This window comes from Trachinotus anak, unplaced genomic scaffold (assembly GCF_046630095.1).
Source record: "Trachinotus anak isolate AG129_WGS33_773 ecotype Australia unplaced genomic scaffold, CSIRO_AGI_Tana_v1 ptg000010l, whole genome shotgun sequence".
Taxonomy (NCBI): domain Eukaryota; kingdom Metazoa; phylum Chordata; class Actinopteri; order Carangiformes; family Carangidae; genus Trachinotus; species Trachinotus anak.
The window spans coordinates 17,346,765-17,373,287 of record NW_027273861.1 but is presented as its reverse complement, the minus strand read 5'-3'; the positions used below and the strand labels follow the sequence as shown (position 1 = coordinate 17,373,287).

General features: G+C 41.0%; 1 protein-coding gene across 4 annotated transcripts in view; it reads right to left on the bottom strand.

Moving 5' to 3' along the window:
* Window positions 1–347: 347 nt before the first annotated feature.
* The window catches only part of opa1 (OPA1 mitochondrial dynamin like GTPase), a 37,004-nt gene continuing 10,828 nt past the window's right edge, over window positions 348–26,523 (bottom strand). For all 4 annotated transcript variants that reach the window (XM_071488014.1, XM_071488015.1, XM_071488016.1 and 1 more), the window contains 21 exons: window positions 26,382–26,495; window positions 26,061–26,141; window positions 25,881–25,955; window positions 25,709–25,780; window positions 25,368–25,467; window positions 25,025–25,155; window positions 24,444–24,516; window positions 24,070–24,142; window positions 23,869–23,984; window positions 22,773–22,837; window positions 22,595–22,671; window positions 21,300–21,465; window positions 20,900–21,052; window positions 20,527–20,635; window positions 19,796–19,875; window positions 19,419–19,559; window positions 19,075–19,191; window positions 18,870–18,963; window positions 18,052–18,162; window positions 2,727–2,800; window positions 348–2,503 (listed from right to left, as the gene is read on the bottom strand). In XM_071488014.1, the coding sequence (XP_071344115.1) occupies window positions 2,736–2,800; window positions 18,052–18,162; window positions 18,870–18,963; window positions 19,075–19,191; window positions 19,419–19,559; window positions 19,796–19,875; window positions 20,527–20,635; window positions 20,900–21,052; window positions 21,300–21,465; window positions 22,595–22,671; window positions 22,773–22,837; window positions 23,869–23,984; window positions 24,070–24,142; window positions 24,444–24,516; window positions 25,025–25,155; window positions 25,368–25,467; window positions 25,709–25,780; window positions 25,881–25,955; window positions 26,061–26,141; window positions 26,382–26,495 (2,013 nt within the window). In that variant the 3' untranslated portion in view covers window positions 348–2,503; window positions 2,727–2,735. The remainder of the gene's footprint in view (window positions 2,504–2,726; window positions 2,801–18,051; window positions 18,163–18,869; window positions 18,964–19,074; window positions 19,192–19,418; window positions 19,560–19,795; window positions 19,876–20,526; window positions 20,636–20,899; window positions 21,053–21,299; window positions 21,466–22,594; window positions 22,672–22,772; window positions 22,838–23,868; window positions 23,985–24,069; window positions 24,143–24,443; window positions 24,517–25,024; window positions 25,156–25,367; window positions 25,468–25,708; window positions 25,781–25,880; window positions 25,956–26,060; window positions 26,142–26,381; window positions 26,496–26,523) is intronic.

Sequence of the window (26,523 nt, the reverse complement as noted above, 5' to 3'; positions counted from 1 at the left end):
AAAGGGTTACAACTCGCTCCACCTCAAATGACTAAAGCAGTAAAATGCTGCATTCACATTAATGCAACAGTTATAATGATTGACTAACATAAATATGTAGCTTTGAATTTCATGGTTGCTGTAGAGGAAAAGCCAGGGGAGCACCACACCTGGGAACATACATATGAGTACTAAATGCCATAACAATCCATCCAAATCCAATAGCTGTCAAAATATTTCGACCAGAAGACACTGCTGACATGGCAGAAAAGCATAAACTGCTAATCCTGAGCTGGATGCAGATGCACCCAACAGCAAAGCGACTTGCATGGTTGTGCGGCTTGGTTCAACAGTGACAGGACATGCTGGCGCGTCATGAAAAATCATTTTTTATTTAAGTCAATTTTATTTGTACTTTTTTCTTTTAAACACAAATTTAATAAATAAAGCACATCTGATGGGGTACACCATGCAAACATTACTCTCTACAACATAAAACATTTGTTTGAACCAACTCACCGATTTTCTGTTACACAAGCGGCTCACTCTGCATACACGTGCTTAACTTTAGCTGTACAGAATGCACGGCATATTATTTATATGTACCCATTTACCCATATACACATATGAATGAATGAACAGATAGGGTTAACAGAGTCTCTCGCCCCCTTTTGTCAAATATATGACAGTTTTTTAAGATAGGAAGAGTGAGTGGATGTCTGCATGGGTGGTTGGAAAGAGTCATAATGGTCCAAATGAGGGAGGTGCAAAGAGAGTTGTGCGATGTGAGATAAGAGGAGGGTTGAAGATGAAAGTGAGGAAGTAGCACGAGATTGAGAAACATCTGGCCCTGGACAGTGACAGGTGGAAGAATCAGTGAGTTGACAAAAGCAATATACATTTTCGGTTTAAAATCACCCACCAGAATGTCATTTTTTTTTTCTTTTTTCTTGACTTTTAGGACAATTTCTGTACATTTGATCTGAAGCAGCAAGAGGCGTAAGATCTTAATGATGATTCAATCAGAGACACAAGAGTGGATAAGTACAGATGGGTCTGTGCTCTGTACACAGACTGAAGTGTCCTGCCAAATAAACGAATGACCAGGTACAGCTTGCAAACACAACATGAGAACCCTCCTCCCCCCTCATCACTGGGCCAGCTGATCAGGATGAACTGGATACAAGACAAATAAAGAGAGACATGAGGGGAAACAACTGACAGATATAGTTTTTCAAAATGTAATGAGATGTATCTCTAAATTGGTTGTTGATGTATTTTTAAACCATTATCATGGCAAACATTTTTAACTGACAATGGAATATGGATGTTAAGTAATGACATCTTAAACCTTGTAAACAGGTATAACAATGTAATATATTCATATAAATGATCACATAATCAGTTAAAAACTGTAGCACTTAGTTTAATCGTGTGTCTAAATGATCGACAAATTGAATTTATTTACTTACGTTAAATCTATCTATTTAGAGGGCATACTATTATTCTTTTTGGATGGTTTACTGTTGAGTCGTCAGTTGAAACATGAGGAGAGTATACAGTTGAGGAAATGTTAATGTACAACGACTGAGCATTACACACAGACTTACAGAGACGACGTGAGTTAGAGGCATGACCAGAGCATTATGTGCATTTGGCAGACATACAAACACACGATTTGTCAAATAAACCCCAAAATAATGAGAAATGAAATCTTTACATAATATTGTTTCCAACACCGTCAGAGCTGAGGCGAGGCTGGATATTGAACCAGGTTACTTTCAATTCTTACAAATGCAAAGTGAGAACATCTGCTGGAACCTAAGTCTTATTTAGAGTTACATGTAGAGTAAATGGAGAATACAGATTTAGCTTGGAGGGATAACTTAAGTGCTTTGGATCCTAAGTGCAACTAAAAAACTTATTTTGAACTCTAAAGAGAGGCAAATCCTTAGTCTACCAGCCAGGTGACTTGGTGAATCTTATGAGCACCAGGTGAGATAAAGGTATGAAATTCAAGGCTATTTCACCCATCAGGACCAGTGCCAGTGTTGTGTGTTTCTCTGTACACAGATCAGTGAATATATACACTCGCTGAATCACATATACACAAACACCACAAGCCAGGAAAAAAAAATTCTGGAAAAAATAAGAAAGTGGGGAGATAAGCGGGTACACAAGCCTCATTTATTGAACACGTTGCGCAAGCTTCTCATTTTCCTCCTGATCTAACTGTTTGGGCTCCTGTGCAGAAGTCCCCGCAGGACAGCTTGCAAGAAAAAAAAGAAAAAGAAAAAAAGAAAATCAAAGACAAAGCTTGAAAACTGTTGCTCCATCTTATCCTTCAGGTCCAGGTCCATCTTCCATCTTTGTCCGGGTGGGGACAGGAAGCCAAGCTGGGGCATAAAATCAGGTGGTGGAGAGGTGAGGCAGGGCCAGGAGGTGATGACGGTCATTTACAGATTTACTTGTCTTTGTTCAGTGCATCTCTCTGCTGTGATCCAAACATTTACTTTCAACAATTCTGTAAAGAGGAAGGATAGAGGAAACTCACATCAGATATACATTTAGTGGCCATTTGTCCTGCTGACAGAATTCATTCTGTGTAAATATTTATTCATTTGTCATTAAACAACATAACTGAATAATAGGTCAACTCTTTGGTTGCAAGTGATAATCCTTTTGATACATGTAACTGATAAGATTTTCTACACAGTGATCACAGAGTGTATGACAAAGACAAATACCTAGTTGTCTCATTTCTCCTTGTGAAGAGCTTCTATGAAGGCTTCAAGTTTCTCCTGGATCTCGCGAACTTTCTCTGCAGAGAAGCATGCAAAGTAGGTTAGTTGATTAAAAATACACAAATACTGACACACACACGCAAACACACAACACATTGTTAGAGCTGAAACAATTTCAACAATTTTCCAGCAGAAAAATTAATTGGCAGTGACTCTGAATGTTGATTAAATGAAGAAAAGTTACAATTCACTAGTTACAGCTTTATCAATACAAAGATTTGCTGCTTTCCTTTGCACAGTAAACTGGAGAGCTGAAACAATTATGCATCTGATATTAGTTATTAGATATCAGAAAATGAATCATGACATGACAAGCCATGTTTCAAATAGATGAGCCAAATGTTTTCTGAATGCAGCTTTACTGTTTTTAATCACTGTAAACTGAACATCTTTTGGTTTTGGACTGTTGGTTGGACAAAACAAGATATTTAAAGACATCAGCCTGGCCTCTGGGATAATAGTTAATGGTTAACTTCAGCTCTAAACATTTCCAACAATTGCTGTAGCTGATTATAAATCATTGCTGAAGTGAATTTCTGCAGGTAGAAATTCCCGCACTTTGACACCAAAACACCAGATGGTCCTGCCTGACAGTGACAGCCAAACCTCAAGGCAGACCTCCTTTACACATCTGATTGAAGAAGTGAGTACCCTTTCCCAGTTAGCACAGACCACATCAAAGCCATAACCAGCCCCTATACATGGTATGTACCTCCCGGGTACATTGCTAATGGACAGAGGGAGATACCATAACAACAACATTTCACATGAAAGGAGGGAATCTACTGGAAAAACAGTCAGTCACTTCTTTTCATGAGTACACTCCTATTGTCCAGAGACTGCATAAGACCAGCAATCCTTCCACCCGACATGTACTGTCACACGAGATGAGCGAGTCATCTAAAGCAGTCTTAATCACTGATTAAACAGAGGCTGAAGGAAGTCTGTGGGCCAGCACAGAGAAAAGGAAGCCATGGCTCCCGATGCCAGCTGCATCTCCAGGCCTGGTTGGCTCTCCAGCTTCCCTGTCACCCTCACTAATCTGTCTGGATCTCCCCCAAGCACAAACTCAAACACCGGCTTTGAAGAACAAACTAGCACTGCTGTATCTTGATCAATCAGCCCCACGAGATCCATAGGCAACCTATTGTCGACTGTTTTCCTACGAGAAGGCCCAATGAAAACACAGCTTTAAAAAGACTTGTCCATTTTCAGGGAGATAAATCATTGTGGTTTGGACCACAGAGCAACGGTGTCCTAAGTGTCCATTTCAGGTCGGCACAAAGATGATAACTGCGTGCGTGCTTTGGAGTGAAACCAAATCTCATACTCAGGGGCTTGTGTGCAGCCCCTTTGATGGGAGCACGGCTGCTGAGGTATCCTTTTCCTGACGGATGAAAAGCAAATGATTGTTAGGAGAGATGCAGGCACACCCCCACACACGTCCTGAAACACTAGCAGAGCTGAGAAGTGGATAACACGAGAGGAGCGCTCTCTCTCTCACACACACACACACACAGGTAGGTAGAACTAAGAAAAATTGACTGACAGCCAGAAAAACTTCACCCTGAATGGTGCACACACACACACACAACCACCTCAATTACCTGAAAACCAGCAAGAGCTGTGCAGTCATGCCACCTCCACCTCTTTTCACCTTCCTACACACTCACCGCTGGCAGGTGGTAAAAAAAAAAAAAAAAGAGAAAAAAAAAGAAAAAAAAATCCCCGGCCTTTGATACTCTGTTAACACACTCAGGCAAAATGGCAGGGCGTTAGTGGGAGATTACAACACCTAATGGAGGCATTAAGGGGGCCTGTCGAGGGGCACGCTGACAAGTCACTGCAGCAGGTGTGGGGTTGAATGAAACATAACCCTGCGGTACTCCATTCCAACACACGGCCAACCGCAGGGCACAGCTCAAAGGCAACTGACAGAGTTCAGCCGTGTGGGCTGTGCGCCCTGACCACAGGACAACATAACTCAATCCAAGCCAATCAGAGCAGGATTAGCAACATCTGTCTGACCCGAAGAAAAAGAGATTTGGGGTGTTAAGGGTGCGGAGTTTTGGTTGATGTGTGGAAAGGAGGGTACTGACTGTCAGATCATCAAAACTTGGGAAACCCCCTGGCTCAAGCTTCAAAGCCTTTAACTGGGTTTAGATGTGGCTGCTGATGCTCTAAGGAGCCTCGGTGTTTCATATGCAGACTGCTTAACACGGGTCAAACATTAAGGATGCTGCCAACTGTTGGGCAGAGACGCTGAGCTCTGATAGATCAGTGGGGGCAACAGTGGTCTAAATGTTAGATTGGAGGGCTAGTGATAAGAAAGACACTGGTTTGAATCCTCAGAATGGCTGGGTAAGCTAATGACAGATGAAAATCGCTCTCCTTTTCTTCAACACCTGCTATTGAGGTGAAACCCACCACTGATCCAGTGCTCTACTGAAGCACAGGTCAAAATTGTGGCTGTACTGGTCAGCTCCTGTCAGCTTTTATTTTTATAGCCACACACATTTGCCTTTGTGGGCTCTACAATCTGTACAACATGCAATACCCTCTATACATAGACCAGGGGTCTTCGAGCTGTTTTACTCTGAGAGCTACTTTGACAAAATAAAAGGAGCTGAGAGCTTCTAATGTCTTGTATTACTGGTTATATTTATTTACATATTGTATCAAAACACTCAAACTGTTTTCAAATCAGATGAATAAGATAATTTAACAAGTCATCAAATATCAATATCCAAAACTCACGTTTTGTGCCAAAAACATCTGAAACTCACATCAGACACCACATCAGTGTCAATTTATGTGTCAAAAATTTGAGCCATGATTCAGTCAAACTTGAACACACAGACATCATAACATCACTTCAGATAAATGTCCATAAATCTGCTTAGAAATCAGAGAAAAAAGACGTTTTAGTAATGCAGTGATGATTATCAGCACATCCAATGGTACATAACAACCAGGAACTTAAAGCTAATTCGGCACTTATTTTTCCAAAATGTAAACAAGGCTTTAAAAAAATGGGCTCAAGTTGAACCCACAACTTAACTCACACAATACATGGCTATATATTTAGTGTTTCTGGGAAAAGTTTAGTTTTTATCTGTTCTGTTATCCAGAGGAGTTGCTATCACTCCATGTTGCCTGCGGCAAATCTCATGTAAACAAAGTTGACAACGTAACTCATTTGACTGACAACTGACAATTATTTGGTGTTGAAGAGGGGTGGGTTTGTCTGTGTATTTGATTTAACTGCATTTGGAGCAGATTCACAGAAGTTGTGAACTAAAGTTGTGTTGCTTAAAGTTTGTACTATGCATCCATAGTTTGTACAGACTGTATTCTCAGAACCTTTGGGTGAGCTACTGGTAGCTCATGAGCCACCTGTCTTAGACCTTCATTGAGTAGTAGGCCTAAATTATTTTCTTCTTCTTGGCTGTCTGATTGTAGTTAGGATGTTTAAATTAACTCTGAGATGCAGGTGTATTTAGAGCTTAAGCTTAGCAGCATTCAGGATTGACTTGGTTGATCTACTGTTGGAGTGAGAGAGCCTACACCTGTTCTTCAACTGGTCTCTTCCCGACTCTTGAGTAAATTTGTTTGCTTTTGGACAAACCACAGACAACAAAACTTGTAGACACTGTTGAGGAAGGCAGTTTTGAACTGGCTGCTCGTGGGGTCTCTGCTTTAGCAAGCTGCTGATGCCTACTCAAGGTAAGCCTCAAAGTGCCAAAGTACCAAAGCCAAAAGCAGAGTGTACAAGTGTTTGAAGTGAAAAATGGCATCAGTGAAAATGTCAAACTTCCACATGCCAGCAAACACGGGTAGTACCTGGTCACAACCTGTGTGTCAGAAGCAGGCTAAAATGATCAGCCATCTATCCTGATATAAATTCCAGTTAAAGGTTTACTGGCACCTGACTCCCTGCATATTGAAATGCCACCATGAGATAAGACGGCATAAATGTAATGGCAAGGCGTATCAACCATTCCCTTTTAGCAGGATGCTTAATGACTTTAAAATGAGCCCTCAGCAGCTTTCAGGAGCCCAGGAGGCCACTGGTGAATGTGAATGGCATCTTTCAGAAAAGCCAATATTCTGTGGGTAAAAACTGTGAGAAACAGATATTTATTTCCCCCGACACCATCTGTTTGCAACCAAAAGCCAGCAGCAAGAGGAAGAAAAGGCCACAACAAGGCTTTCTTTCGTGGAAATGCAACAAAAAAAAAAAAAAAAAAAAAACAGTGGACAGAGTCACTATGGCCTGTTCCTCTCTGAGCAGTGGGAGTAACGATCTAAAACTCCATTTAGGCTCCTGTTTACCTAAGAGATGAGCCCCAAAACACAGTCATTCAACCGCTCACCCCTTTATCTGGTCATGAATATTCCCATAATCCCCTGGCCTCTATCCCAGAGGCCCCCTCTTTAAGATGCTGGGTGATGTGTGGGTTGCTGAGGGTGGAGGGACTCTCGCCCATTCAGAGAAAGAGAGGGGAGCCTTTTCCCCCAATCCCCTCTTTCAAGGCCTTCTCTCGGCTGATCTCCACATGAAATGATATCTCATTCACTCTCACTCTGTAGAGTTCCCTAAGCCTGCTACGGCCGAAGCGCTGGCAGAAGGAGGGCTGAGCCAGAAAGCCTTTAATTGACCTGTAATTAGACTGTGAAACTGCACGGCCCTGCTGGACAAGTAGCCACCACAGAGGAGAAGGAGAACAGAGGAGTGAAATGGATGAACTAATCCTCATCCTGTAGGAGATGGCTACTCTTCTTCACTGGATGTGAAAGAGAGGGAACCGTAAAGAAGGGGTGGCTGTTATGAAGAAGTGGCAACAGAAAGATTTTAGTGGATGAAGTTTGGTGCCAAGGTTGAGGCTCTTTTTGCATTCTGCTCTGAAATTTTCTACTGACAAGAGAGCAGCAGTTCACTGTATGGTCACAAGAGAAAGAGAGGGGCAGAGGGTCTAGTTCCTGTCCCATCCTGTCATCATTCATGAAGAAACTTTTTATATCTCATGAATACCAAGGTCACAGTGTAGGTGGGGACACTGAATGTTTAAACGGTCTGCTGTTTCCTTCTTTGAAAGATGATCTCTTAATGTAACAAACAGAAAAGTCTTTTTCCGCAGCATGCTGCTTGATTTGTCACTAAATCTGGATTGTCACGCTATAAAAACTGGGCCATGGGAGACATAGACACAGGGAGAACTGTAACGTCTACGGCCCAAACGCCATGTCAGTGACAGAGCAATGAATCAGCCCTCATACTCAAGGCCCTTATCTAGAAAACAGATGCCTGGGAGAGAGCAGCCCGACCTGGGGAAAGACATACGTAGGTCTAAACAGGTCAAAGCTTGGGGTCAGCCAGAGGGCAGACTAAACAAAAGCGAAAAGCAAAATGCATGGAAAATCTATTGAAAGAGCTGGATGAGGCACAGGTTTTATTGACAAGCATTGCTTGTGCCTTTGAAGAGCCAAACATTAAAGATTTATTGCTGGGGGTTGTAAAGATGAGCATAGTGATGAGAAAATTTGGGAGATGCTGGGTTTAGCTCAAGACCTGAGGCATTTAACTGAGAAAAGAGATACAAAAGTAATTGTAAATGGTACAACAGCAGAGAACACAGACTAACTGGAATTTATCAACTAAATATAGCAGTAAACTGTCTGAGACAACCTACTTATGTGTGTAAATCACAGCAAGTCAGGGGTCTGATGTTTTCCAAGACTCACCTTTTGCACTCAAATGGAGGCCTGTGCTGAGGCTAAGTGGCAATCAATCTTGAGAAGCCACTTGGTCCCTGAGGATGTGAGGCTGATAAGTCTGGTTTAAACTGAGAACCTGTCATAATCCCTCAGAGAAACTCCCCTCCACTGAATCAGCCACAGGTGTGTGGACTAAGTTAACAAAACTCCAGAGTGAACACACAAAACACACATACTTGAGTTTGAAAACATCCACGCATCCAGCTCTGTTGATAACTAGGCCTAAATGTAAAGGATCCATTTTTAATCACCTTGTTTCAGTCCCTCCTTGACACAGTGCTGACCCCAAACCACCCGATCAAACAAGACAACAGACTCTCCTCTTCCCTGTTGCCCTCAGGTAAATACATGTTTCCAGCTGCTCTGGACCCCACACACCTTCCCATCCATATAACACTAAGGAGATAGCAAGCACACCTGGAATTCCTTTGAGCCTCTAAAAAAAAAAGACCTGTTCGGGCCTATATGCTGGAATCATTGGACTGCAGGTGTTTTACTTGGACAAAGCGCTATTTTGGCTTAAAAAAAGTGGCACAGTACTTGATAAAGGCAACATTATGAAACAAAGAACCAGTTGATCTTTTTCTTGACAATCAAAAACACCTTCCTCCATTAAATCACACTCAAAAAAGAAACTTTAAAACTTTAAACACAGCATGCTTAGCCATACTACGTTAGGGTTGTGTTTTTGTTTCTGCGCAAAGGGGGGGGGGTCATCATCAAACATGTAAACAGATGCCTCACACTGAAGTTCCCCTCCCAGCACACACCTCCAACTCTTATTTTCCCACACTTGCTACTTTCTCTCTATCCCAGAGAAGAATGAATGATGGTTTTACACTCTCCTTCATAATTTTTTTTTTTTTTTTTTTTTTTTAAATCACCACTTCCATCAGCACCTCTTGATTGGTTGTCATCTAAAACACACAGCTCTTTTTTCTTACTTCCTCAGTGTGCTGGAGTTATTTCCTGAGTTTCTGTCTAGGGAGGACATTCAGAAGAAGTTACATCACCTGCAGATGGTCTCTCAGCCAACTTAGTCTGACTGTAAATACTTCACTTCTGTACTTAATACTTTTTCACTTGCACTTAAGTGCTTCATCTATGCCTGTTAGCAGCTGATCACTATGGCCAGTGATCAACAGCTTTATCAGGATGGTAAACATAGTTAGTTGTTAATGTTTTTTGTTAGTTTGTAACTGGCAGTGGCTGACACAGTGTTAGTGATTGTGCTAATGCAAACTCTCACTCTTTGTACTGACAAGGTTTTGGATTTATCCTAAGATGTGTTGGAAATGCTTGAGATGTTTTCAAATGTTACCTGCAAGTCCCTTGCAATAGAGAAGAAGTAAGTCTGTTCATTACAGAAGTTGCTCTCACACAGCAAGGCTGGATAAAATGTAGATAGGCCGCCTCATCCATGCCAGTGTTATGACAACTGTTGATCTAGTGTTTGTGTACTTGACACTCCTGGGGAGAAAATGGATCATTTGGCAGCAACACGGCAGCCTGAGGTTTCCTCCTCCATGGGAAAAAACAAATGTATATTGTAACACTACTAAGCCTCTCAGTTTACAGAGCCACACTGCTAACATTGTCTATTTCATTCAGAGACAATGAAGATTGTGGTCAGGAAGAGTGGGGATCAGGTTTACAGAAAGAGCAAGGAAAGAGACAGAGAAAAGGAAAAAGATATGGGCCAGGAAATGAGACACAGAAGCAAGACCGTGTGTCATAGGGAGTGATGTTGAGAGGGACAACACCAGAGAGAAGTGTAGATGGAACAAAACAACAGATGTAAGTAGGTAATAATTTGAAGTCATATAGATTATATTAAAGTAAGAGTGCATCTGAGGGCATTAGTCCCAAATATGCCAGACAGTCTGCCCTCTATCTCCCTATCAACAGCTTTACAACTTGTTTAGCTATACTCAAACACAAAATGAGTGATTACAGAGGATGGAGCAGAGGATGAACCTGATACCTAATGACACTCCTTACCAGGTGATTGTGGTAACACACAATTTAGTTGTTTGTCATCTTAAAGAAGAAGTTGTTTTGTTATTTTAGTGTGAACAGTGAACTGAAAACATGAATGTGGATGAAAGTCTGTGTGACATGAAAACTGCCATTTTCAAAACTTTTAAAATTAGTGGGGGGGTAGGCTCAGTCAAAAAACTGTGTAAAAGATAAGAGACCACAGTACAAATGGCATAAGGTACTGTACATACTGTGATTAAGTAAATCGCTGCTTGTAACATGTTCAGGCCCATTTCATGCTCCACGTGTAAATTAATGCAGGGGACATGCAGCTCATGTTCAGCGACTGGGTTCAAAATGAGTGGGTGCTCTGGGTGCATTTCTGATTTGTAAACAAGATGTACAGTATGATGAAACCAACACAACTTAAACAAAATGGTTAAATGCTTAATTTTTTGGTTCATCTGGTGTTAAGACAGCCTATGTTCACAACAGCATCAAAATAATCTAGATTCAGAAGCACGGACACTGAAACAACTAAAGCATTAATACCTCTAAGAACAGAACTCGTCCTTAAAGCCGCACAGAAAACATGACCCAGCCATAACGTTTGTGCGAGAGCAGCAAGATAGTCTCTGCTCCTCTCCCTCCTGAACACAGGCACATGTGCACACAACACCTTAAGATGATACGTCATCCCTTGTAGCAGAGGAAAACAGAGAAGCACTTCTCATTGAGCCCTCGCTAATCACTCTGGAGGAAGCTGCTCAAAGGAGGAGGAGGGGGAGGAGATGAAAGGAAACAAAGTGAGCGTGCGGCTGAGAGGGCATTCCGGTGAGCAAGCCCAGACAACTAGAGCTTTATTGTATTCTGCTTCTACACAAGATAAAGGAAAAGGAGAAAGTGACGGCATGCGCAAACATGCAAACACTTCACACATTACCACTATTCTTGAGAGCACATTCAGTTGACACCTTTAATTCCTTAACCCTCAAATAACCTCAACACAAAAGCTGAAATCCATATATTTCAGCACATTGTTGCATTTATCAGCAGCAACAAGCCTGCAGTGAAGATGGTGAACTTTTTGTTTGTAGGCCAGGTGTTCATCAATTTGAATCAGCTCTTGCAAAAATATGCCAAGAGCCAAAGTGTGACACTAATGGACTTGATTTTAGTGTCTAAAAATGCTGATGCTGTATAATGCTTTATTTCAAGCATAATGGAGATAATGTATGTTGGAGAATGTTTCTGAAGTAATAAAAGTAAAACAGAAAAGTCTCTTACTTATCCTCAACCCTCACTCTAAATATAACAACTGTCAAACACAGTCAACGATACCATTTGTGTTGTTGATTCTGTTCAATTAGCCATAGAGAAGTTATAACCCTTCTTGTGCTCAGGTGCTCCTACCGGTACACTCTTCAATCTGACAAGATGGACAAACAGCAACGAAATGGGAGAGACAGCCGGGAAGCACTTATTCTTTTTCATAGGCAGCCAATTCATGTGCCAGAGGAGGAAAAACTGAACTAGCACTGCTGCCACTTACACAACAATTTACCAAAAATGCAAGCAAGTGAGGCTGTGGATCAGAGGTAGACAGAGAATGAGGGAAATACATATACAGACAAGGTAGTAAGGTGTAAACTCAAAACTAATATTGTGGGAATAACAACTGACATTAGTCTGTAGTTAACATAAGCATTAATTCCCACTGACAGTGCCCTCTCTATGTCATAAATGACAAATACCACATATGACAATTTGCTGACACAAACCTTTTAGCAAAATGGTGCAGTCATGATCTATGTGTATAGTGTCTCACAGTATTAAATGTGACAACCAACACCTCATAATACAGTAGTGATTCTGTAAAGTCTCTCATATAGTGCACTTTCTCAAATCAGGCATCAGAGTACTTCCAGTAGAACACACACACACAAAAGACAATTTCTATGAGGGGCAATGAAGCAGCCAAGCAACATCCCAGTGGTCTCCTAAGAGGCCTGTGCTTTCACATTAGGCCTGGGCTTCGCTCCAGAGACGGCACTGTGCCATACAGCTGGTCTGGCACATGCTGACAAACACACACACCTCTTTGCAATGTACATTGTACCACTCATTAATGGTGCTTTCACGCTCTCACTCACTGACGCACAAACCTGACCTGTATTTGTAACCTGAGCAATGCTGGGCCTGTCTGCGAGTAGGGGCAGATAGAGCTTAACAGCAGACTGTCCCTGGGAGCACATTTCTGCCTTTGTTAAGTATGTTTATCCTTTCTCCCACCTCCTATCTCTCCCTTTTTTCCCTCCTCTCTTCCCTCCTTTTCTTATCAGAGAGGTTGTCAGGTGAAGGTGGTGTCTGTTTGTTTACCTATTTTTTCTCTACCCTCTGTCAAGGGAAAGAAAGGGAGGACAGGGACTGGGTCAGTTGGGCAGAATTTGACAGAGACTGTGAAACAGTGACAGAGAGATCCTGATAGATGGAGAGAGAGAAAAGAAAGCTAGCTGGATCAAGTAGCCTGTGGTATTAGCTGGCTGACCTTTGAGGTCAGGATATAGTTTGGGCCTGAGGCTTTTTGACCTGCTGTCTTTTAAAAGGCTGCAAACAGGGACAACACATCAGAGGAACAATGATTTCATAATGCATTGAGGAAGGTTGCTTCACAGACAGACATGCACAAAACCCATTTTTCTGTACTCTAGGAGGAGGTATGTGCAGAGGTATGTGCAACTCCTATCAAGTGTTAAACTGCGACATCATAATGTAACAGCCAGACATGTCAATGCATCACTAATTAATTCTGAAACAAGACTTTTAGAATAAATTTAAAGAGCTCCACAAGTTAAAAGCTTTTGCACAGAAAACTTTTTGATATTAAGTTTTTATTTAAAAAAACTTCTGCGTGAAGGAAGCTTGCTGACTTTGTGCTTTGAGGTGTGTCAGCCTATCAGCCATGCAGTGCAGTCTCGACTGATGGACCCATATACCCACACCCACACATGGGTCTAGGCTGCATTATAGAGAAAGCCCTGTGTAAAGTGTCAGAGAGCTAATGACCAGATCCTCCACTCACCAACTAACTCAACCTGACAGACCGACAAAGCTAAAACTCTGGAGCCCACACACTTTTTTGGTCGGTGAAAAAGAAAAACCTGACATCAACATAAAATTAGGAGTAAGTGATATGGGCATGCTGAGAGGTACAGTATATTTACAGAATACTGTAATATAGCAGCTGCAACAAAAGGAGTGGTGTTAGACATTTTTTCTATTTTCTACAGGTATTTTATGCATTTATTGGAGAGTAGACTGTGGAGACAGACAGGAAATGAGGGGAGAGAGAGATGGGGAATAACATGCAAAAAAGGTCCCTTGCCAGACACAAACCAGTAAAGTGGTTCATGGTCAGCATCTTAAACCCCTGGACCACCAGGGTGCCCAAAGTGGTGCTAGGTTTTCCCTTGTTTCATTTCCTAGCAGACCATAAATATATGTTGATAACAATAATCTGAGTGCAGTGGCTCTAATCTGTGTACCCTCATACTGCTAGCAGCTTGTAATGATGCAGCTTGTAGTGATGCAGACGCAGATGGATTGTGAGCGTGTCTCTTCCACACACATAATGTAAGTGTTCAAAAACCCAACACAAGGCAGATTATCTGTGCTCTGGTAGAAAATTCAACACACCACTCTACAAGTCACTTTGACAGAGACCCAGCTGTCTTTCAGTTGCTGTTTACTATTCTGAGATATGATAAGAAAAAAGACTGAAAACCTGAGATTTAACAACCAGCCAAGTTAGACCCCAGGAGCTTGTAAGTGTGTGTGTGTGTGTGTGTGTGTGTGTGTGTGTGTGTGTGTGTGTGTATGAGCAGGTGTGTTGCTACCCTATAGGATCCCGTGACAGATTCCAACCACATTCCCACATCTACCGCTGAGGGGAGTCTTTGGTGGTGGGAAGTGGGAATGTCATGCCTGTTTGGGAAAGTTTGGGATTGAATTGCCTTATAGGATTTGCAAGGCCAGGCAGGTCTGGGCATTCCTAAAAGTGTGTGGAATGGAGAGAGGACTGTGTGTGTGCATGTGTGTGTGTGTGTGCACTTTTCTTTCCCCTAGGCTGGTGTCATGACTCCACAGTGGAGGAGGTAAAAACAGCCCCTTGTTTAACTCTACCTGGCCAAAAAAGGCTGTTTGTGTATGTGTCTCTTTTCATATGTCTCTCCATGTATTTAACTGTGCCTGTATGTATTAGAATGGCTGTATGAAATATTTGTGTGTACATGTGTGACATTAGTCTAAATGTTTGTCTTCTTAAATGCACAACGCAATTTGTATCCTGTTCTTATATGATATGAGTACATGTGTGCACATGTGTGTTTACACCGGTTGTAACAAAGGAAAAAAGTCGATGAAGGGGTGTGTGTGATTACTTAGGGCAATAGCTGACTCAACTAAACCAACACAAATACACACTTACACACACAGATAGACCAACCACTCAAACCTTGCCCCAGTCACCTGTAAGGCTTTACAACATGAGTTCCCTATCAGCAGTCAGGAAGCCCACATGAAGGAGGGAAACAATGGGGATTGTGTGCATGCGTATGAGTCTAAACAAATCACTCTTACAGGGTAAATGTTTGAACGTGTGAAGCCCAAGAAACACCCATCAATAAGATTCTGTATATAAAAGCCAAGAATATCTGGCAGCAGGAAGTAGATGAGGATGAGAGTTCTCAGGGCCAGGGAGCAAAGCACTGCCAGTTGAATCCTGTCACTACATAGCCGAAGAATATGGCTAATGCATGTGTCATATGGTCAGGGTATCTGCAAGTTGTAAACACTTTAATTTAAACACTTTTTAAGCTATTTAAATTTCATATGAAATCTGATTTGAGATTAAGTGAAACAAAAAAAGTAAAGTGACTATTACTGAGTGATAACAGACAATGAAATACCATGAAAATAAAACATTTTTAGTTAAAGAAATATATCCAGAAAAAAGTCAGTCTTGAAGGATATCATTCAGCCTAGTATTACTATAAAAATCTATCAATGAAATAAGATTAGTGTAGGTATTTCCAATATGGATGACTTTTCTAGAATTAGGGGTCATGCTTTTGAGAGGACAGTACATATCTGTATTGTTCTGTCTTGTTTAAAACTGTCACACTCATTCATGTGAAGTTCTTCATAACAAACATAATGGGGACAAATTGTATAAATCAAACTCCACTGGCAAAAATCTTCCCAAAAAATGTTGACGCAGTTGAAACTGACTGACTTATTAATGCTTTTTTGTAGCCAAAGGAAGAACATTTTTAACTATTGAGAAGAATGAATGAGATAATATATGTGTGAGTGTGTGTGTTCAACTTATACTTTATGGTAGATATGTGTAAATTATGCTTCCCAGTGTGTGTGTATTTGTGGTGATAGGAACTATCATTGTGTGTGTGCGTGTGTGTGTGTGCGTCATTCAGAGTTCCAAAATGGCAGCATGCCTCACATACTTTGTGAATCTGGACTTTGTTTAGCCAGCAGAGTTTTGTTGAATTAAACTAAAGCTGGAGACCACTCAACCCTCACTGAACTAGCTGTTAATAGAAGGCTTCAGCAAGCAGACAGGTTAAAAGAGAAAGGAAGGTCCTTCAGAATTTACTTACAGTGCAGATATACTGCATGCTCACTGTACAAATGGTACATACAGTCCATATCTAAATGCTTTTTTAACGAAGATAAATGAGACAAGTTCGTTAATATTTAGTGATACTGACTCTACCATGCAAATGCACATTCACACATAGGCAAGATTACCAACTGATCAATGTGTGTTATCTGTTGGAACAAATAAATTTACTGCATAACAGTCCAAACAACTGTTCTGACCAGTAGCCTTGGTGCCTCAATCAACTCCCTGTAGACAAATCAAGATTAAAAAATATCCATGGAATCAGACAACATACACAGGTCTGGTCATGTCAGTGGTAGCACAGTCCAAGACATGACTAATACTCAACAACTAGAGGGGTTGTTAGTGGTGTGTGTGTGTGTGTGTGTGTGTGTGTGTGTGTGTGTGTGTGTGTGTGTGTGTGTGTGTGTGTGTGTGTGTGTGTGTGTGTGTGTGTGTGTGTGTGTGTGTGTGTGTACTTGCACCCATTCCAAAAACGCAGAAATCCTCTCTATCCATCTCTGGTTACCATTAACGGCAGACTAGAAATGAGACCAGAGCCATACTGGTGGTCTGACTCATACAAGCCACATCCCACTCATAGACTACATGACAAATGAAGAACACACAAAGCACAACAGTCATTTGCAGTAACGTCTGATTGGGTCTGGTTCATGACCTTTGCTAAACGATTTTCCAAATTATTATGATTCCTTTTGTTTTAACAAAAAAAGAAAAAAAAAGAGAAGTAATTCCTCAAACTGAGTGCCTAACACTAATGTAACTTATACATAATTTCCGCAGTCAACAGTAAAGTTGGCCAGCGGTCCAATTCTGAAAGTGGGTGTCAGTCATTTTAAGTGTTAAATATCTAATTTTGAAACTAGATCATTGACAAGCATGTGGTAACATGATAAGCACCTAAAGAAGTTTAGATAGCATTTTCCAATTTGTAGCTACTTAAGATATTTTACCAAGTTCAGACAGATGCCACTTGGTAAAACTTAAGAAGGTGTCGTTATAATGCATGCATTATAATGCATGAGAGAGAGCAAATCTGGACATGCCTTGTAGGTATGTGGGCAAATTGTGCTGCTTTTAATCAGTTTAGTTGTGTTAAAAGAGGCCAAGGCTGACAGGACATCAGACCACTCTTCCTACTATCCTTACTTTCTCACATGCCAATTCAAGTTTCCAAATATATTGTAAAAATATGTCATTAGCACCACCATGTATGATAAGTAAGTCTATGCCCAGACTCATCAGGCCTCCATACACATACATACATGGTATACACACCATTACACTACTTTTTACATCTTAACTCCAATCCAACACCTAGTGTTTACAGTCTGACAACATTACTGCTTATTATATGAAGAACTGTCAAATGTCGGAGAAAACAGTGTAAATCAAAGCTTAAAAAGCAGCTGGCCACAAGACATCCAAGTGATTTTAACTTGCCTGTACTATACCTGCTTGAAGGAATAACTAACTGAGTCCTGCTTTTTCAGACTAGTCAATAGAGATTCCTTTAGCACCACTGCCACCTACTGACAACTTTAAGATTTCCTAAAATTGAACTATTTATATATTACAATATACCTATCATAAGTTGAGCCAAATAAGCATATTTGAATGTATGGAAGTCCATGTATGATTTTAATACTAGGGTCTAGGTTTGGTTAACTGACTGTAGTTAAAAATCACATGTATCATCTCTACAACATCCAGTGGGTCAAACTGAAACACTGACAATCTGCAACTTCACTAATTTTAATTTTGGCTTTCAATGTAAGCTTCTGTTTTGCAAGTGTTCGTCCATCTTACTGAGATCCTCAGCCAGCTGGACTCTGCGACCAGTGATGAGCTGGGTCTTCTTCTCCATGTCTTCCCCAAAATCATCCAGCACCTCCTTCACATTTTTCTCCAACCGGCGCACTGAGAAGACGAATGGAGGAACAAAGACACATACAAAGCATAACAATCAATATCCAATCCAACAACAATGCGTGGGATTTTTCTTTCCGTTTGCTGATTGAATTATTTGATCAACACAGTTTAGCATCATTAAAATGGTTGAAGGAGAAATTGTCTATTCTCACAATGGGCAATTTTGAGGATACTGGTTGTAGGATCAATTACATTATTGAATTATTATCAATGACTTGGAAAACTGGTTATAAATCTTGGGTAAATTATATGACAATGCTCAGGTCAGCAGGAAAGGTTGTCAAGCTGCACCAGTAATCCGTATCTGGACCACTCTGAACTAAGCTTTGTCCATTGAACTCAATGTTGACCCTACTGCCTAAATGATTGAAGGTGCCATTGACACAACAGTTTACTACATCAGAAAATGCTACATCTGAAAGTATGGAGTAAAAATTTCATTGATAACCTGTTAGCATTGTAGAATAGTCCAAAAGATAAGTACCAGTAAAAAATAACAACTCAACTGAATGACGATTGGACAATTATCAAAACTTGAAAGGCAAAGCATAGGTTGACTAACAGGGAAAGGCAGAGAGTTAGATATTGAACCAAACTGTGATTTGTAAAGTATTCATAGCGGCTCCTTTTATATGCAAAAGGTGGAAACTTCCATTCAGAACAACCTTCCATTATAATAAGTCCACAATCCTCACCCTCAGTGTTGGTGAGCTGCTGTCGGAGAGTGTTGGCTGTGATGACCAGCATCCTCTGGATCCTCCAGAACAGTACCACATCGTTGCACTCCAACTGGGAAAAATATGGAGGCACAGTTCAACTTTTCTCACAATGACATTTAACACAGGCAAGAAAATGGTAGAGAAGAAAGACATCTCAGGGTAACTCTTCCCTTCTCCTTACCTCAGAGTCAACAAAGTGTCTCTGGTAGTAGTAAAAACCTCTTTTGCAGAGGTTACAGTGAGACAGTGCCTTCTGCAAGAAGTGTCGGCGATACAGCTGATGCCACGTGTCCTTTATCTGTCCAGGAAAAGAGGTCAGCATTCTGGGAGTTAATGGGTGGTAGCTCAAACTTTGTACATGCTGCAACTATGAAAAACTTAATTCAAAAAGCTAATTGCAAGAGATTTTATTTTGGTTGAAGAAATGACAAACACTGGATTTCTCACTATTACCAGTCATAATAACATTAATGGATTTATCCAATCATATTTTTACGATAATCTAACTATTGTTAAGAAGCTCACCAGCGCAGGATCAACTTCAACCCCTCGTCCCTCGAGGTTCTTCCTCACTGTGGTGACCTCATCATTGGCCAGGTAGGCTGTGTGGTCATCGTGCAGCTTCAGCAAACGCTCCAGCTCATTTTTTGTTTCATTACGGATGTGCTAAATGTCAAAGGAAAGTGACCATTGTTGTTTAGAGGAGATGATTATTTAATCCACTGTGTGCTTCTATCAAGCTGTAGTACTTAAGATACTGTAAAAGGGGGATCTGTACTAATGTGGCAACTGGTATTATACCCTGTGTCTTCTAATTCCTTTCACTTTAAAGGCTAGGGGGTTCCTCTAAAACAACAGCACAGTTATGTCCAGGAATTTGTGGAGACTCCTCAAACTCTGACCTGATCTGGTGTGCGATTCTTCCAGTTCAGCCACCTCTGCTTCCAGTCTGGACCCACCATATCTCTGATTACTGACTCAGCTACAAGGAGAAAAAAAAACAGAAGTTCAAAGAGAATGAAAAGCATTCAGTTTGCCATCTATTGCAGAAGCCACTTCTATCAAAATACTTAACACAACCTCATGCTTGTATCTAAGGTGCGGAGCCTCCAACAGGGGCAGTGAAGCAGAGTAACACACTAAACAAAAAAATGCATAAGACTGCCCGTTTCTGACCAACTGTCCTCTTCGTTTTGTGTGTCTGTGAAAGGTTTACCTGTGCCAGCCATAATATTATTTTGAACCATGCTGAACATTAGAAGAGGGTTTGACTGTGATTCCTGGAGCTTGTTCCGTAATTTAAATAAATCTGAACCAACTATGTTTGGATTCGACGATACAGAAGCAGAGGAAACACGAACAATGCAAAATGCAGTATTTCAAAAATAGATCTAAGAAAATAATCTTTTTTATTGATGCTTGTAAGACCACTTTCCCCATTGGAAACTGGTCTCAGACCTTTGGACCACATTTGACCATAAATTATTTTGAACCATGTTCATATCATAATTTTCTAACTTAACTACACAGGCCTATGAAACGTTTTGACAGCTAAGTTATCACATAGTTAAAGAGTGAAAGGGAACTCTAGCACTGGGTAAGAAGCTGTATGAAGCCATCATGGCTAACGTACTGTCTTTGAGACGTGACTGCAGGGTTTCTTCCATGAACTGGATTGCTGCATCCCACTGAGGCTTGTCTGTTATGGAGCGGTCTTCTAGGGCATTGTGCTGGATTACCCTCTGACAAACACACACAAAGGGCAAGAAGAAAATCACATTATAAGTAGAGCTGTGCAATGTAATGTAATGTAATAGAAATGCATAATATGTCCAGTACCAGATATGATACTTGATAGCATGAATACACCCAATGTCAGCAAGACCAGTTTCTTTTTAATTCATAGTACATGATGACTAAATTGCCCATTGGAAGGGGCAGATTAAATTGTATTCATGCTCTCTGTATCCTTGTGCCCAGGGTTGGTGGATATACTGTGTGTTTACCAGGCTATCCATGGCCCTCTCATTCCACTTGTGCCTTTTGATGCTCTCGTCCTTCACAGCCTCCTTTAGCTTGTCAAAGATGTCGTCCTGGTCTTTGCCTTTGTATTCAGCCATGAAGCGGGCAAACTCCTCCTGCAGTGTCTCCCAGGCAACCTGATGGGGAGCGAAGTGTATTGGGGAAAGAAAAGGATCATAATACAACAAGGCCATTGCCTGTTTGAATATTCCTTACAAACCACATAGTCTTTGACAAAATATAGAAACGTAATGTCATTGAAATACCAAATCATTCAATAATAATTCAGTTTTTTTCATGATGAAACGTTTTTAACGTACTACTCAATACTACAGTCTGAATTATACTATGACCAGTTGTATTAAGACAGGCACTTTGCTTTACCTCCAGTGCTTTGTGTGGAAGCTGCTTGTCAGTCCACTGCTTGAGCTTGATGTCTACGGTGGTGTTAAAGGTACCCGAGTCCATTGTTTGGGCAGCAGGCAGGTAGATGTTCTCAATTACATGGGTGGAAACACGTTCCCACAGCTTCTTCTGCAGGATGGCCTCCCTGCACGGGTAAAAGACAACTCATTGCAATTTCTAATGAAATATGATTAGTACCTGACTCTGAAGATGGCTGTTGCAATTTTAGTTCTCGAGTTCTGGTAAAACGCTGAGGCCGCCGTGACCTGAATGTAATACATGTTAACATCTTTTTTTAGATTTGGGTTATCATGTTTTGTTTCAAATGTAAGATGGATCTAACAAGCAGGAGTGCTCTGAACAAAGTTACTTTTAGGTGTCTAGCTCAGTTCACTTAAGTGACCCGGTGGGGCTTGAAAACAATGAGTGACGAGGGATCGTTCTTGGCTCAGCTGCTTTCAAAGTGTAGTCTGTGCTGCTGTGATTGCCCTTGACTGTAGATTCCAATACAGCTTCAGTATGACCCTGTTAGTAGCTAAAAGCCTCCACACTCTCACTCTGTCTCTTCACAGCAGTGTGACAATGGAACAAAACCCTCCCTAAGTCCCCCTGAGGCCGGAGCAGTGTTGTGCCTCTCTCATTAATCATAAACGCACGCTCATATTTCATTAGGCTCCCCTTCTGTTCAGGGTAGCACTCCTCACTGTCAATAAGCTCTTTCTCCAATAGTGCTAGCTGGCTGCTGGCTAACAGGGCCACCCCTGTTCCCATCCATGGGCCATTCATCAGAGTATTGATCTGAGAAAACTGATGGCATGCACACTGGGGACAGGCACAACACCATGCATACATCTCATTTAGCAAGGTTTTCCTCATTGGGGGTATAACTATACATTCACATGTAGATAAATACTTTCAGAGAAAGACCTGCAGATTGCCCTAAAAATAGCTTTCCACTCATGTCCAGTGTAGGGCTGTAGCAAATATATGATCTAATTCAGGTGGACAATTTTACTAAGTTGAGTCCTCTCAAGATGACACCTTGTTAAGAACAATATTATAAATGGGTGAATAAATGAATACTGACAATATTGAAATTTGATCTATGTTTACATTGTGACACCTGACTGACTTCAGGAAGCAGTATGGATGTATGTATTTGGAAAGTTGAAGTCCATTGAATCCCTAATTTGATAAAAAAAATGGTTTTACCTGAGTATAAAATCTTGCACTGTTAATGCCATTTTGATAGATGTAACTCATCATTAACCTACCAGTGTTGTGGGGTCACTTGGCTCAAACTGATGACTTCATCCAAGATTTCATTTTTGGCCTTTTCAAACAGTTCATTCTGCAAGAATACAAAATGGTGCACATTTGAATTCATATGATATGCCTTTGGAGAACTTCTGTGGGTGTCTTTTGAGAGGATTTTCTGTTTAAGTCTCTCACCCTGTCCAGCTCTCTCAGACGAGGGTAGTTGTTCTTCCATTCTGTCTCCAGGTTGAAACGGGATGCTGTGGTGACAAGGGACAATGACAATTACTATTTGACTGAACTTGTATAATCTTCAACTTCACATTTAAAATCAATGATATTAGAAATTAATACAAGTGGTTCCATTGTAAAGCTTTATTAAAATGTCAGTGAACTCTTGAAATTTCTAAATTAATCTACCTTGCCATGTGTAATTTCCAAGGTGTTCGTCATCATGCCTGGATGACACTGAACAGTAATTCTCTATAATCAACAGGCAATGACCATAGGGGGATAAGGCCTGCTTTGTTTTAACTTGGTATGATATAAAGGTAGCTTTCAGACTGATAATGGTGCCTATCCTTTAATAAAAGTGGGTAAGGGCCTTGCACACTCACTCTTTTAACTAGTCCCTTAGGAGGATAGGGGATGGGGCCAATCACAGGCGCTTTATCAAAAGTCAGTGTTTTAGTTCTCACATATGCACACAGAGGAAGACACAGAGACAGCGTCACAGACACACACGCACACCAAGCCTGCTGTCCCTTTCCACAGCTCCCTATCCACAGTGGAGATTAGGCTAATTGCTAGTTTGTGGGGCCATGGTGGCGCCAAGCAAGGACGATTGAGGCCAGCTGTGTGTGACTTGATGGGCTATGGATCGATACACCACACAATGGGCCTATGGGAACTGCAGTCTCACGGCCATAAATCTCCTGTGCAGTTAGCAATGGGCTTGTAATTGTCTAGACTAATTGCAGTTGGAAGGCAGGACTGGAGGAGTAGTGGCAAGGTGGGGTGAGTAAGGCCAACAAAAGCAGGTGGAGGAGTCAGAAATAGTAGCACCTGTTCCCTGTGCAGCGTAATGAATAGAGGCATGTGCCAACATCACAGTTAATTAATAAAATCTAACAATGGCCGGTCACACTTTCAAAACATGACTAGCATCATAAAGGGGCTTGCAACATAGACATCCAATAATGGTGCAAATAACAAGGTTTAAGAATCATCCAACCCTCTCTTAGATAAAGGTTAAAATTCTTAACCTGTTCTGAATTCTGTGCAGTCTTACCTTTGAAGACATCAGCCTGCTGCTCAACAGACTCCCTAACCATCTTCCAGAAGCAGTCGGAGACGGCCAGACTCAGGTTCTTTGTGGTCACCTGGTGGGCCTTCAACATGCCATCCCTAATTGAATGAATGCATTAATTGTCAGCTTTAAATTCATTAATACAATTTAACATTTAAGTTGGGTGAATCAGGTGTAACTTGCCTTAGTAATCTGGAGTTCTGGAAGAAGTCTTCCTCGTAGTCTTTAATGGAGTCTATGCTTTCACCGCTGCTCCCTGAACACAAGTAAATAGCAGAGCAAGGAGTGAGTAATTGCCAATTTAGATAATATTGGACTGCATACAGAATTCTAATAATATTTGAATTTATGTTTATCAACTTACACAGGACAAAAACTTCCCCACAAAAGTTTATGCAAACAACAATATGTTGGAGAACCTCTATCTAGCTTGCTGGTTACCACAAGTAGTGTTGTCAAACAAAATTAGAAAATTGGGACATGAACATGATCCGAAAGTCCTCAATTAATACTGAAATTAAATGCTCAATGATAATTTAGTCGGTGGTAGAAGTTACCTTTGCCTGTCACCACAGCAAAGTAGCCTAGGGCCTTCATGGGGAACAGCTTTCCTTCTACTATTTGCTGGATCTGAAAAAAAGATGTAACAGAAAGGATTAAAATTCTCAGGCTCCTCCAGTCTGCACTACAAGCTTCCTTAACACTGAGTTGTTGAGGGACAAGCTCATTAAAATCAAAGTGCTGGGCGCCCTCTTGTGGAGCATCTTCATATAGTCACCTTTCAGAGTTATGGGCTGGTATGTCATACACTGGTTTAAAAAAAATCTTCAAATTAAGCTGTTTTGTTATTAGTCAGGCAAGTTTTGCTCCCTGTGTCTGTGCTCTTACTACAATTAATATAAGGATGTCAATGATTAATCATCACTTAACCCTAACCACTGTAAGATAAGACGATAAAAAATACATTATCCTACAATGCAAAATTCAACTGTGGAATTGTTTTCCTTTTAGGACATCAATAATAAAAAGCATGTACACAAATCCATGCTTTCATCACAGGAATATTTAGTGTTAAGTAACTCATAGTCACTATAATATACAGTTTTTGTAGGCCCAATGTTGGGCCAAACCATCTTACTCTGCTCGGGCTGGCCAGATTCTTCTCAGCCAAGTCCACCTTGGTCAGGACAAAGATGGTCCTCTTCCCTTGAGGGTCCATCTGGCTAACCAAGTCAGTGACAATGCTCCGCTCTGCATCGACACTGCCATCTGAACAGAGAGAAGGAAGATCACAAGAGATGAGGTAATGGTGTATAGATAATTTAAAAAAATTAGGACAATAGGACATAAGTACATGGGTCTTATAGTCAGTCCCCTGACACATCATCTCCCTACTCAGTTTGACACCTGATGCCCTTATACATCTATATACGTATATATGTGTGAGTGCTGTAACTGGGAATGGTATGTTCATGGCTCACCCTGAATACAGAGGATGATAGCGTTGGGGTTCTGCATGTAGGCTTTGCTGATGCTAAAGATGGTTTCCTTAGTGTCTGATGCCATGCCAGCAGTCACCGTCTGAGAAGGACACACATTAAAAAGACTTTTTAAAGACTGGATTTGTATCATTGTGTTTGTGAAGACAAATTTGGTCTATCAGCTTTGATTTTTTTTATATAACAAAAATGGATGTCCTGTAAAGAATAATATGAAAACCTATAGTAATAACAAAGACAGTACATGTGTATTACAGAGAGAATCCAGCATATAGTAAAATAAATTTGTTAACATTGCCACCCCTGTCAGAACATATACTCACACTGATGACACCTGGTAAGTCAACAAGCACCATCCTCTGGATGCCGGGGCCTTTGACACTCAAGGATATTGTCTGACATACGAAAAAAATAAAAACATGATTATTCCATGAAACATTACACAAAGTAAATCATTATTTTGCAGCTTCTTTGAATGCAAGTGCTAAGTCCAACCTCAGAACTGACTGTCTGTCCCTCCTTCACACTCTTCCTCATCCTCAGCTCAATCTCATGCCTCAGAGCAGCAAGCTGCAAGACATAGGAAGAAAGACAAAATAAAATTGTGTGAACAGAGAACCCAGTTAAAGCTCCATTTCGTATTGGGTGGATGGAGTGAATGACTTTGTAACTTACATCCTCCTCCTTGGTAAGGTCAAACTCTCTGCCACTGTCCTTGAACAAGGCCACATGGTGGGGGCCTTCACTTAGTGTTACCTACAGAAAGAAAATGAGCATTGTCAAAGAAAAAAATATCTTTAAAAACAGACAGGGTATCTTTACATTTTCAACTTCCAAAATACCCTAATTTCTTGGTTGACAGTATTAGATAAAATAATTTTAGATTCTGGATAAGCACTGACTTTTCCTGAGTAAATTATATATCATGGCATTTCACTGTGTTGTTTTACATTCTAAAGAAGACAATTACACATCAGCCAGCCTGACCCCACTGACCTTGACAGGAGAGCGTGTCATCATCTCTCCTGAGCCCCGAGGAAAGATCCTGGCCTGAGCTATCATCTCCAGCACACTGGTCTTCCCAGCACTCTGATCCCCGACCACAACTACCTGAAACAGAGGAGAGGAGAAACTGAGT